The sequence below is a fragment of the Lactuca saligna genome, chromosome 3 (genome assembly GCF_052625555.1).
Source record: "Lactuca saligna cultivar CGN05327 chromosome 3, ASM5262555v1, whole genome shotgun sequence".
Classification (NCBI taxonomy): domain Eukaryota; kingdom Viridiplantae; phylum Streptophyta; class Magnoliopsida; order Asterales; family Asteraceae; genus Lactuca; species Lactuca saligna.
The window spans coordinates 202,148,304-202,162,197 of NC_136419.1; the positions used below are offsets into that span (position 1 = coordinate 202,148,304).

Below are 13,894 nucleotides of genomic sequence, written 5' to 3' on the forward strand. Positions count from 1 at the left end.
CTCCAAATTTATCCTTTCTACCTCTTTCTTACTCAATCATATTACTTATGAATTACATAGCAGATTACAATCACTCTTCGGAGCAAGTCTTTGTGACTTAATCACTATGTTTGATCTCACTCACTAACATTGGTTTAAATGCATTCCGTGTTATGTATCAACTTATGTGTATACTTGATATACCAAACTGTTGTCATTTACGTTTCTTTACCTTCCGCATATAACTATCTAACCTTATAACAATCTAACATAATATTATTGTTGAGCTTATAGACCCTCTGAGATTAACTATTCCGCTAAATACTTGTTCTAACTTTTGTTCAAGTGTGTCTCAAAGTTTTTCTCTCAACAATTGGTATTAGAGCCATAGTGGTTGCTTTTTGAATATCGGAACTCTAATTCTTCAAAAATGCCTTCTATACCACTGAAGCTCTACTTAAAAAAATGGCATAAGCTCTTTCGTTGAATTTTTCCAACCGTGTTGGTGGTTCAAATCGAGCCCCAATACTAGTTGCAAATGAATATCATCACTGGTCACAAAGAATGGAAAGGTACTTAAGAAGACTTGGAAGACACGTATGGCGATCTGTTGAAGAAGGACCACATGTCCCGGTTCTTACACCTGCTTAAACCGACAGCGCCACTGTCAGACTAGGAGGATGTCAACCAGTCATGAACCTTCCTACCAAGGATGATCTTGACAAAATGGAAAACGATGCAATAGCCTTTTATGAGATATCATGTGGAGTTTCCCCTAACAACTTTGATATCATCATAAATAGCAAATCCGCAAAAGAAATATGGGATGTGCTGAAGAATCTATACGAGGGAACCGAACAAGCTTAAGACAAAAAGCTTACTACTGCACTCAATGAATTCAACAACTTTAAAGCTCAAGCGGGTGAAAGCTTAGAAGACTCTTTCAAAAGATTCAACCTGATAGTGACAAAACTATCCAATGCGGGTACTGTAAGAAGCAATCATGAAACAAACCTTCAATTCTTCAATGGTTTGGGAAGACATTAGACTATGGCCAAAATGATTGTTCAAGGAGATAGGAAGATTCGCTCATTGTCCCTCTATAATCTCTATGGAGAATTACAAGCTCAAGAGTCCACCATACTCAAGGACTGTTCAAACTTTGGGGGTCCACTTGCTCTTTTAGCATAATCATCTCAAACACATTCCACCTCGTATGACTCTCTACCGCAGTCATATGAAGCAGACTCAGAGTATGATGATGAAGAAGAATTTCAGAATGCCATAGCCCTTGTTAGTCAAAAATTCAATATATTACCACCTTCATTTCGTAAAAACCAACAATACACCCGACCACCGTTCAACCGCAACTTCCAAAACAATAACTCTCGTTTCACCAAGAATCCTCATGCTCCACCGCAGTCTCAGTTAAATCAACCCAAAGATTCACCACCGCAGTCTCACTCCACTGACTCTGGTACACCTTCTGAAGACAAGAGTGATGTGATAATATGTCACAAGTGCAACAAAGAGAACCACTTTGCCAAACACTTTAAGGCAAATGTTGTGAAAGACCGAGCTTTCTATCTTCGAATGGATCAAGAATTGGAAGAAAAAGAAAAAGGAAAAGCTTATGTTGCACAAGTGAAAAGGAATCATCAAGTGTGGTCATCCGGAGATGAAGAAGAAGACAACTACAACAATGGGAAAGGCAAGATATGTATGGTAGCAACTGTTGATGAAGACGGATCAACTCAACTGAATAAAAAAACAACTGTTATATGGCAAAAGATGGAACCCTCAGCATTGTGGAACAGGTAAAACTTATGATTCAGTCTTTAAATTATAGCATGCATGATTGTCAACCTTACATAGACACACTCAATGACACATGTGCTGCCGTCCTTTCAGAATACAATAAAGCCTTAGATGAGAAGAACATCGCATCACAAGAGATGTTCCATGTTAGAGGACGTTTGGACAACAAGAGACTCAAAATGGCTATGTTAGAAAAGGACTTGATGTTAGAGAAGGATGCTAGAATGTTAAGTGAAACACAACTAGAGATAGCTTTGAATCAGAGAGATTTAGCACAGAGTGAAATTGTACGCTTAAATCTTTTAATTGAAAAACTTTTGAATGAAAGTGAAGCCATTGAGAATCTAGTTAATAATGGAAATGTTGATAATACTTTCAATTGGGGTTGGTCAAATGGATATCCAACCGCAACGGATTCCTCACCTCGGTTCACCCCTGAACGTCCTTATGTCCCACCTGACCGCATTTTTCTATTTCCGGTCAATGACAAAACATTTCCTGACGATATTCAAACTCATTTTGGTAAACTCCATGATCTGAGTAATAACTATGTCATCAAGGAAATTCTCCCTGAATTTTGTAACTCTGTTGATGATACAATTTACCCTGATTCTCAGACATCATCCGCAGTTCATGAGGAAATTGTTGTTGAAAATTCTGAAGTCTTATTTCCCATCCCTACAGTCTGACCGTAGTGTCTCTAACTGTAGTCATGATCTGCAATCAGTCCCTCAATCTAATGACAAAATTACCATTAAAGTTCTCACAAAGACTTATTCTACGGTTGTTCAAAGAAATACACTGCAAACCACAGTCAAAAGTTCAGTGACTCTTGAACCAATCAATCATGAATTACCAATTGAAAATTTTGAAGTAGGAAAATGTTCAAAAAAATATGACTTTTCCAGTTCTGATGAATCAAGTCCCCGTTTTTCTAAATCTTCACAAGATTTGAGGAAACCACAATTAAATATCACTGAGTGTGGTTCTCCTAAAACCGAAGCAAAATGAGTTTTCAAAAAGGAACTTCGTTCCCACGGCAAGCAACGGGAAACTTTTTCAAAACAAAAGAAATTTATTAAAATTCGCAAGTCCAAAAGTCAGGAAAAACTTTCTTTCTCGAATTATCATTTCAAATCAACTGTTTCAAAGAAAGCAAAAGGAAAGGATGTCATAGTTTCCAAATTTACTCAGAAATCATCTGACACAATTTCAAAAAGACAAAAGTCTTTTCAGACAAATGGTTTTTAAGTCTATTCATCAGATGATCCAAAATGGAAGGATATCTTGCCTACCCCAAAATCACTTTCAAAAGCTCAAAAATGGAAAGGCATTTTGCCAATCCCAACACTCAAAAGGTCACATCCAAAGTTTAAGAAATCACATCACAACAGCTCTACATGTGTCAATTCACCTGCTAGACCTACAAAGTCCACTATTTCAAAACACACAAACAGAGATGTTAGATCTTACAAACCTCGAACTAAACAAAAATATTACTTTTCTTCAAAAACGCAGTCTAAGCTTAATGTCAGGGAAAATGACAAAACATCCACATGTCAATGTCAGTGTCAAAAATCTAATCTTCATGACAAATCTTATTTTCCTCAAAAAAAACTTGACACTACTCTCAATCTCACAACACTCCAAAATATCACAAACACCCAGGACTAGGTTTAAAAGTTGACTTAAAACCTGTCCCTGCAACCTCGTATCATGCATCGATTAAAAACAAGTACGTTACTATGGGCTCCAAACTCGCTTGGGTGCCCAAATTAACCACTTAATTTTGCAGGCCTTGTGCAAGGAGGATCAAGATGAAGAACGGTTGATCGATAGTGCCTGCTCCTTGCACATGACCAGAAGGATGGAATACCTTCGCGACTTCAGGCCAGTTTGCAATGGGAGAAATGTCACTTTTGGATACAACGCAAGTGGGATTATCCGAGGTTATGGTGTTCCTACTACTGGAAACTTCTCAATTCAAAAGGTTGCTTACGTAGAAAGTCTGAAGCACAATCTTATAAGTGTCGGACAACTAGTAAGGCAAGCCATCGAGTTGATTTTGATGATCAATTCTGTTACATAATAACGAATGATAGAAGTACTTGCTTAATCAAATCTAGATCCGAAGGTACTATGTAACCCCTGGATGTCTCTTTGATCATTGGCAAACCTCAACTTTGCTATCTATCAAAAGTTGTATCCGAAGTGAGCTGGCTCTGGCACCGCAAGCTCGCTCATCTCAACTTTCCGTACATCAACAACTCGGTCATAGGGGAACTAGTCCATACTATCCCCATTCTGAAGTATCACAATGACACACTCTGTCCGGCGTGTGAGTGTGGTCAGCAGTCAAAGGCAAGTCATCGATCTACTTCACATCGATCTTTGTGGTCCATCTATCGTAGCTAGTCTTCACCACAAGAAATATATATTGGTTATAGTGTATTATTTCACACGTTTTACATGGGTCTTCTTCCTTTGACTCAAGTCAGAAATTCACCAATTGACAACGGTACCAGTGCGATGCATCCGCATTGACAACGGTACAGAATTCACCAATTATCTTCTAAATGATTTCTTAGTTTCCAAGGGTATAAGTCACAACTTCTCAGCTCCCTACACCCCGCAACAGAATGATTTTGTTGAACGAAGAAATAGAACTCTGGTAGAGGCAGCCAGATCCATGCTCAATTTCGCAAATTTACCTTTGTACTTCTGGGTCGAAGCCGTAGCCACAGCCTATTTTGTACAAAACCACAGCATAATTTGCAAATGTCTTGGCAAATCTCCTTATGAAGGTCTCAACAATTGAAAACCAAATGTTCGCTTCTTTCACATCTTTGGCTGCAGATGTTTCATAATCAATAACCAAAGTCATCTCAACAAGCTTGCTCCTAAATCCAATTAAGGCATCTTCCTAGGCTATTCAACCAATAAGATCGCATATCGCATTCTGATCAAATGTACGAGGTTAATAGTTGAAAGCTTTGACGTGAAATTTGACGATTTCTATGTCCACAGTGTTGCTCCCTCCTCTGAAACAAAATCAATTCTTGAATCTGATATTTCTGAGACTTCGGGTCCTCTAAATATAGTTGAAGTTAACTATGATGATCTTTTTGATCCCATAGAGACTGCAAACTTATCCGAAGTTCTAGTCTCTCCACAAGCTCAATTACAACATGCTGAAGTATTTGGGCCTACACTTTTTGATGGTGTGTCGTTAGGTACTTCCACCTCGCCGGTTGAGGGGGAAAACTTCACTCTGGATCATACTACAATCATCGAGGTTCCAGTACTAACTGAAGCAGCTTCATCCATCTGTAGGGTATCTCAACCATCAAATGTTTCATCTGACTCTAATGATGAAAACATATAAACTATTAATATCAGATCTGATCCAAGAATTGTGACTCTCCTATCAATCCAGGGGGAACATCCTTCAATCCCGGAAGGAATCCCATCCGAAGCCCAGGGGGAACCATTTCATTCTACCGCAGCACCAACAATTCAAGACAACTCCGCAGGCTCAGCAGGTTGTTCTCAAGTTCAGGGGAACTGTCGTTCCCTATTTCCGAATCCTTTGACATTGAAGATATTCCTTCTACCGCAGCTACTGATCATCTTCAACCACGTCTTCATGTTTGGACGAAAGACCATCCACCTAGTCAGATCATTGGCAATTCATCTGCAGGCGTTCAAACCAGATCTTCACAAGACTTATCTGATCACTGTCACTTTTCAGCATTCATGTCCTCGGTTGAACCTCGATCGATCAAAGAAGCCTTACTAGAACCCGACTGGATCTCTGCGATGCAGGAAGAATTAGCAGAATTTGAACGAAACAGTGTGTGGGAACTGATTCCAAAACCGCAAGGTCACACCATTGTTGGCACCCGATGGGTGTATAAGAACAAGCTCGATGAATCCGGATCCATAGACAGAAACAAGGCAAGACTAGTTTCAAAAGGCTACAGTCAACTAGAAAGTGTTGACTATGATGAAACGTATGCTCCAGTAGCTCGAATGGAGGCTATCCGAATCTTTCTTGCATACGCAGCTCACAAAAACATCAAAGTTCATCAAATTGATGTTAAAAGTGCATTTCTTAATGGGGAACTAAAGGAAGAGGTTTACCTTCAGCAACCTCCAGGCTTTGAAAGTGTAGAATTTCCTAATTACTACTACAAACTCAAAAAAGCATTCTACAGCTTGAAGCAAGCCCCAAGAGCGTGGTACGAGACTCTCTCTGAATTCCTTGTCTCGTCCGGATTTAAAAGAGGAGTAATTGATCCCACTTTATCTAAAAGAGCAAAGGGTGAACACCTGATGCTGGTTTAAATATATGTGGATCATATCATCTTCGGATCCACAGATCAGAGGATGGTGGATGATTTTGCTAGGCTCATGGCCAACAAATTTCAGATGAGCGTGAATAGAGAGATTAACTTCTTTCTAGGACTCCATATCAAATAGATTCTTCAAGGAATCTTCATCCATCAAGAAAAGTATACCTCTGAACTGTTGAAGAAATACTCAATGGATAACTGCTCTTCAGCTAAGGTACCCATGGCATTCGGCTATAAGATCTCTGTTGATCCCTTCGGAGAACCTGTTGATCACAAGACCTATAGAGGCCTCATTGGGTCTCTCATGTATCTCACAGCTAGTCGACCGGATATAGTATTTGCAACAGGTGTATGCGCAAGGTATCAGGCTGATCCAAAAACGTCTCACATCATAGCGTCCAAACAAATTCTTCGATACCTAAAAGGAAGCAAATCCCTTGCCCTAAGGTATCCTGCAGGCAATGACTTTAGTCTTCAAGCATTAACTGATGTTGATCATGTTGGTTGCAAGCTGGATAGGAAAAGCACCTCTGGTGGATGTCAACTCTTGGGTGGAAGATTAGTCAGCTGTTCCTCGAGACAACAAAGTTGTGTGTCATTGTCTACCGTAGAAGCTGAATATGTGGCTACTGCCAGTTGTTGCTCACAAGTGCTATGGATGAAAATAGAACTGCTGGACTATGGGTATAGAATGTTGCAAATACCAATCTACTGTGACTCTGAGAGTGCCATAGCGATTTCTCATAATCCTATCTATCACTCAAATACCAAGCATATTGAACTTCGGTATAACTTCATCAAAGACCACATTCTGAAAGGTAACATTGAACTCATTTTTGTCCCTACACATGAAGAGATTGCTGATGTGTTTACAAAGGCACTTGACTCTACCGAACTCAATGCATTCTTACAGATGTTAGGAATGATGAATCTGGACCCTCAATTCTTCCAGAATTGTTAGCTACCGTGGACCATTCATGGTCTCCATTGCGGTTCTAAATGAAAGATATTTATAATAAATGGTTTTGGGATATCCTGTGTAATGCAGTTGCATACCGCAGCCATATATTATACTTACCTCTCATTTGTCTTTTGGTTGTTATTAATAATCTCTTTTTCAAGTGTTTTTCTCAGTTGCTCCTACCGTAATCATTCACAATGGCAAAGGATTCATCCGGAGTGATGTTTTCATCTGCAACATCTTTTTAAATAAAAATAAAAAAACACTCAAAAATAAACCATAGTGTGTTATTTAATGACTCTTCATTAAATAGAACATTAAATAAAAAAAGCATTCCTTGAGAAACTGTCATCTTTCTTTTTCTTAAAAACTTTTGTGTCAGACCTAGATTAGGTACGATGACAAAAAGGATTGGTGTTCCATAAACACATCCCAAACATGTCCTTTCCTCTACCCAGAACGTCCCATCAGTTACAACCTCCACTCCCTATCCACACGTTTACCGGACGTAATGCCGCATGTTTGACTTTTCATTAAATGCTACCCTTTTTGAAAATCCTCAAAATCTTTTAGAAACCGTTTCGATTTTTGATGTGGCTAAGATTAAATTTTATTCATGAGATTCCCCCCGAAACGACCCTCGTTTTACCTAGGGTAAATTTCTTTTACAGTTCATCCTCTACCCTATATAAACCCTTCATCTTCTCCATTAAAACTTTACACTTTTAGAACCTTCAAACCCTCAAATCCTTAAAAAAACTCACTACATTCACAGCTTCTCTAATTCTCAACCACTTTCGATCTTCTACAATGGTGAAATCAAATGTATCAAAGAAATCAACTAAGCCCAGTTGATCTCAGAGTTACAACCCCACAGACTCTCCCACAATTTCTTCAAGTAATTTCCGAGCAATCTTTGATGATCATTCCTTATACAATGCCCCACTCAAGTTAATGATCAAGTTCTTAAACAATCATCCATTGTATGGACCATTCGATGCTTTCACAGACATGGTTCCTTTGTCTACACTCTTTAAATGCGCCTTTTATGCATATCGACCACTCAACAACCTCCAAGAAGTTCATCTCAATCTTTTTGATGATTCGCTGGTTATACTGTCAAAAGAGAAGTTTCTCAACGCCATTAATCTTTTGATTCACCCATCCATCAAGTTTTTCACTCCATCAATGGCCGATATCACATCTGCTCTCTATCAGATAAGATACTAGAAGAGGATCAAAGGCACCAATGAATTCAATAAGAACCAACTACCCGTGGTGTGGCAATACGTGTGCCACTATATCATCTGCAATCTCTCCAGCAGAACCAGAGACATAGACAATATAGGTCTAAAACTGTTGGAACTTGTATGGAGCATTTTCACTAGCCACGATGTCAACTACGGTAAAATTCTTTCGGATGATTTCCTTCAGTATATTCCCAAGGAAAGTCCTAAGGAGAAACCAACTGAGCTCACCTTTGCTAGGTTTTGGTCCTTGTGCATCTCAGATCTTCATTCGGATGCAGGTATCAGCATGGGAGATGACATCAACTTCTGCATCACCAAAGACATTAAGAGGTACTCTCCCTCATTTGATCAAACTGCATTTGGACCCATTCCCAGACTCCCAACCTACATTCTTACAACACTTGGTCTTGAGAGTGCTGATGTTTCTGACCACATAGAGGCTACGGAGGGTATTGACCCATACCCTTCTACCCCGCCTCCTCCATCTGCAGTTGTTGCTCCAGAAGGTACCGTAGTCCCTTCCTCTACCACTCTTTCCAATGTTTCCGGAAGAAGAAAACAGTTAGTCTCAAAGAAAACACCTCCAACTCCCAAGAAGAATGCTCCCAAGGAAACCGCACCCACAAAGAAGCGTAAGTCAAAAACTGTCGTTGTATCTGACAGTGACTCCGGTGAGGATACGCAACCTATCGCTATTCTCAAAAAGAGAAAAACCACTCCCACAAGCCCAATGCATGACCGGACTGATACCGCAACCTCTCAACAGGCTCCAATAGTCCTTGGGGTTCCCGCAGGCCCATTTAGTGACATCATCGAATTCCACTCAAGCTCATCAAGTGAGCCTGTTTCATCACATCGTGGAGACACCCCACCAATATCACCCCAAAGGGATGATACTGGTTCTCGCCCTAAGGTCTCCAGGGCTTCCAGACTGCATTTGTTTTCTACCGCGGAGTTGAACTCCATCCTTCTTTCTGTCACCCAAACACTGCAAACAGATTCCCAACTGCAGGGCGCTTCTTCTACCCATGCCAGAACTGAGATGAGGCCAGACTTGACCACGGGTAAAGGAGACCAAGGACGCTCAAGAAATCCTACTCTGGTTACATCTGTTTCAGGTGGTTTAGGCACGGTGATCACTAATGTGCAAGGATCCGTGAACCCAAGGGACACCTTGGTGTGAACTCAAGAAATTTACGGTGGTGATTCTAATGACTCTTGGATCAATTATCAACCAACTACTGAAGCTGAGATTAAGAAGTATGAAGCCTTCAGAAGGGCCTTCCAAGCCCGTAAAGATCAACAAATCAAACAACAACAACAACAACAACAACAACAGAAAGAACAAGAACTCGAAGCCGTGGCCAAGTATTGGGCTAATGCTATCAGCAATGACAATACCGTAGCCACTATCCTCAAAGTTCAAGGTTGGATGGACCAAATGATTGCATCTCTTCAACAACAACAGGCTGATGCAGCTGCCCAACAAGCATCCAAAGTTCCTCCTACTCCAATTTTTGAAGCTTCTCAAAATGAAGGACCCAAGATCGAAATCAGCTCTGCTCCCACCTTCGGTTTGGATGATGACGACATCCAAGAGGTAAACAAACCCTCTCCTTCGGATGATGATTTGATGATGCTTGATGAAGGTGAAGAATCAAGTGGCTCCTACCACTCCACCTCCAAACCAAAGAAGAAGAAGAAGACGTAGACGAAGAAGAAGAAGAAGAAGAAGAAGAAGAAGAAGAAGAAGAGAATGCGGTCACCTAGAAAGAATTCTTGTCCCTTCAGGCCAAAGTTGATCAAATCCTGGTTGCGGTCAAGCCAACTCAACCGCAACCAGATGACATTCCAGGACCGCATTCGCTTGTTGAAAGGATTGAGAGACCCGAACCACGTGAACATTTGGTAGCTGAGCGCATCTCTTTGAAAGTTGAAATGGGGATCCGCTCCCTTGACATTAATCGCAAAGTTGACCACCATGAGTTTTTGGCCACTGCTGATCGACTCATTTTTTAAGTAACTACAGTAAAGAAGGATCTTTAGGCAGCCATCTTGGATAAAGCCTCCAACTCAAAAACATTGATTGTTGAGACTCACTCTGCTTATGAGTCCGCAATCACTGTTCTTCAATACACAATCAACCGGCTGCAGCGCTCATTAACATCCAACTTCCATGGTCCGGAGATTCTTCTTCTGGTCAAAGAAATCCACAAATTTCTCTTCAATACTTCCATTCCCAACAATCAGCAGCTGGCAGATGCCATGAAATCCCACTTCCAACAAGTGTTCTCTAAGATCGATGGCCTTCGTTCTTGGCTTGAGGAATCTTAGGGGATGCATTACTCAAGAGGGGGAAGTGATGAAGAAGAAGTCCATCGTGATGAAGAAGAAGCCCATCACTCTCATCACTCAATATCACCACATCAATCTCCCCCTATTATTGCTGAAAAAATACTAACTCCACATCAGAGTCCTCCCATCATCCCAGAGAAAATCCCATCACCACAACCATCCCATCACTCTCCACCCCATATTCCAAAAAAACCTCAAACTCCCCCACACTTCAAAACTCTTGCGGAATACATGTTTTCTCCAAGCTCAACTGATTCCCCTGCCACAGCCCAAAAGAAGAAAGACTAGAGATTAGCCAAACCGGCTGAAGAAATCTGGAGGCTAAGTGGTTTTGATACAGTTATGGATGAAACTCTTATCAATTCTTGGGTCAATCCCCACCGGTGGCTGCAAGATGAAGATTATATTCCCCACCTCACATACGCATAATGTAACACCATAAATTTCAAGACAAATTTTTTCGAATTTTATAAAAACAGAATTCACTTAGTATTCATAAAACAACCATGTTTGAAATTCAATCCAAGTAATACAAAAATCCCAAGATCTCAAAATCATAAATCCCATGTGTGTGTATTGATCAAGCCAGCGCCTTCCCGCGATCGTCACTAGTACCTGAAACAATAACACCAAACACTGTAAGCACAAAGCTTAGTGAGTTCCCCAAAATACCACATATAACATATATTAGCCACTCGAGGCTACAACTCTGTGGGTCCGTGCACCCAAACTCTGTGAACCCTCAGGTTCTAACTCTATAAACATGCACAGCATAAATCACAAAGAATAATGCAGCGTAACACATAACACAAATATAGCATACAAGCACTATATCACATAACTCTAGTTACCTACTCAAGGTATGTATAGTGAGAAGATTCACCTTGCGTATCCCGGTAACTCGCAAGTCCCTGAAATCACTCGTGTTCGATCTCCCGATCTATAGTCCTCCTATAACACAATACATCTCTAAATAACACTTCAAAACTAAGGTTGACTATCCCTTAACAAGTTAACATAGGTTAACACTGGTCAATGGTCAACGGTCAACTTTGACCGGACTCGGCGAGTGCACTATAGCGACTCGACGAGTCTATGCGCATACACTGATTTCCCTGGGATCCTCACTTGACACGACGAGTATTCTCCTAGCTCGATGAGTTCCACCTGGCATGAGTTGTGGGGCCTCCACGACTCAACTCGCCGAGTCTCAAGAACAACATGACGAGTCCCAGCTTGACTCAGTCTACCTGTCAACCCACTCTGACTCTCCCTGACTTACTGAGTCAATCCCTTAACTCGGCAAGACCATTCGCTGAGTGGTGTTGGGCAATCTTCATGCTACTCGTCGAGTCTGTTCTTCGGACTCGGCGAGTCCGTGCCATGCAACAACTCAAACTCACGCTTGAGGTCAGATCTGTTCCATACATTCGTAGATCTGTCCTCCCCAAGCATGATAATCACGTAAAGTCCAAATCGTGGGGCTCAAACAACAACTATTTGCTCATAAATGATGTTTTAGCCCGATATCTCATAACTCTAGGCCAATACTCTCATGAACACTCATAAAGCTTAAGGAATACAGCTCTTCTGGACCTCTATGGATCTCATCTCAAGCCTTATCATGATTAGGGACGAAATGGACATCAAATCTAGTCAACAAAGGGGTCAAGAAACCCTAAACCCCCATGTTCTTCATAAAAACGAAAAAGGAAGCCAAGATATACCTCCAAGATGATGCTCTGAGCTCCAAAATCGCAGAATGTTCACTTCCCTTGCCTTCTCTTAGCTAGAATCTCCTTTGCCTTGCCAAACCAAGCTCCAAAGGTCAATAATGGCCTCTTTTCTCTCCCAAAACGCTCAAATCTCTTTCGGGTTTCTCTCTAGGGGTTGGTGGCCGCAAATGATGGCCATAAGCCCCTTTAAATAGGTCTCAAACCTTGGGAATTAGGGTTTCATTACACAGCGTGGACTCGCCGAGTCCAGATGCGACCCCGTGTCCAAAATCGCGATCCTACTCGGCGAGTTTAAGCTCCAACTCGCCGAGTCCACTCACAATTCTCCAAAAATACACCAATAATAAATACCTGGAAATTCTGGGCTATTACAATTCTCCCCCACTAGAACTAGACTTCGCCCTCGAAGACTCGCTCTGCAAATAACTCCGGATGCTGCTAGCGCATCTCACGCTCCGGTTCCCAAGTCATCTCGGACCCCTTCCGATGCTGCCACTGAACCAAAACCAAAGGTACCTCCTTGTTCCTCAGAACTTTGATTTTTCGATCTCTGATTGCCACTGGTCTCTTAGCATAAATCAGGCTCGCATCCACCTGAATATCCTTTAATGGAACCATTGCCGACTCATCGGCTATACACTTCCGCAATTGCGACACATGGAAAGTGTCGTGAATCTGCCCCAACTCTGCTGGCAAATCCAAACAATAGGCTAGCCTACCTATCCTCGCGACTACCCGAAATGGTCCGATATATCGGGCCCCCAACTTTCCCCTCTTCCTGAATCGAATCACTCCTTTCCAAGGAGAGACCTTCAGGAGCACAAAGTCGCTGACCTGGAACTCAAGTTCGGACCGGCGTCTGTCTACATAACTCTTCTGTCGACTCTGAGCAGTCAGTAACCTCTGTCTAACCTGTTGGATCTGCTCTGTCGTCTACAGTACGATCTCAGTGTTGCCCATAACGCGCTGTCCGACTTCTCCTCAGCAAATGGGGGTCCGACACCTCCTCCCATACAACAGCTCAAAGGGTGGCATACCGATGCTCGAATGATGGCTGTTGCTGTAAGAAAACTCGGCCAAGGGAAAATATGTATCCCAACTTCCCCCGAAATCCAATACACATTCTCGGAGCATGTCCTCGAGCGTCTGAATCGTCCGCTCACTCTGTCCGTCTCTCTGGGGGTGATATGCGGTACTAAAATGCAGCCTAGCACCCAGCTCCTCATGAAACGTCTTCTAGAATCTGGAAGTGAAACGTACATCCCGATCTGAGACAATCGAGATCGGCACCCCATGCCGAGATACCACTTCCCTCACGTATTTTGTGAGACCGTGAGACGCAATCCTAGCCACTCATTTATTATATAAAACAAAAACATTTTTAAAATGCAAAATAATTGAAAATTTTTGAATTTTTTTTCCAATATTATTTTCGAAATA

General features: G+C 41.5%; 1 protein-coding gene across 1 annotated transcript; it reads left to right on the forward strand.

The window, feature by feature from the left end:
- Positions 1-6,342: 6,342 nt before the first annotated feature.
- LOC145036320 (secreted RxLR effector protein 161-like) lies at positions 6,343-7,113 on the forward strand. The gene has a single exon (XM_078984769.1). It carries the CDS (start codon positions 6,343-6,345, stop codon positions 7,111-7,113), a length of 771 nt encoding a protein of 256 aa, XP_078840895.1.
- Positions 7,114-13,894: the final 6,781 nt, after the last annotated feature.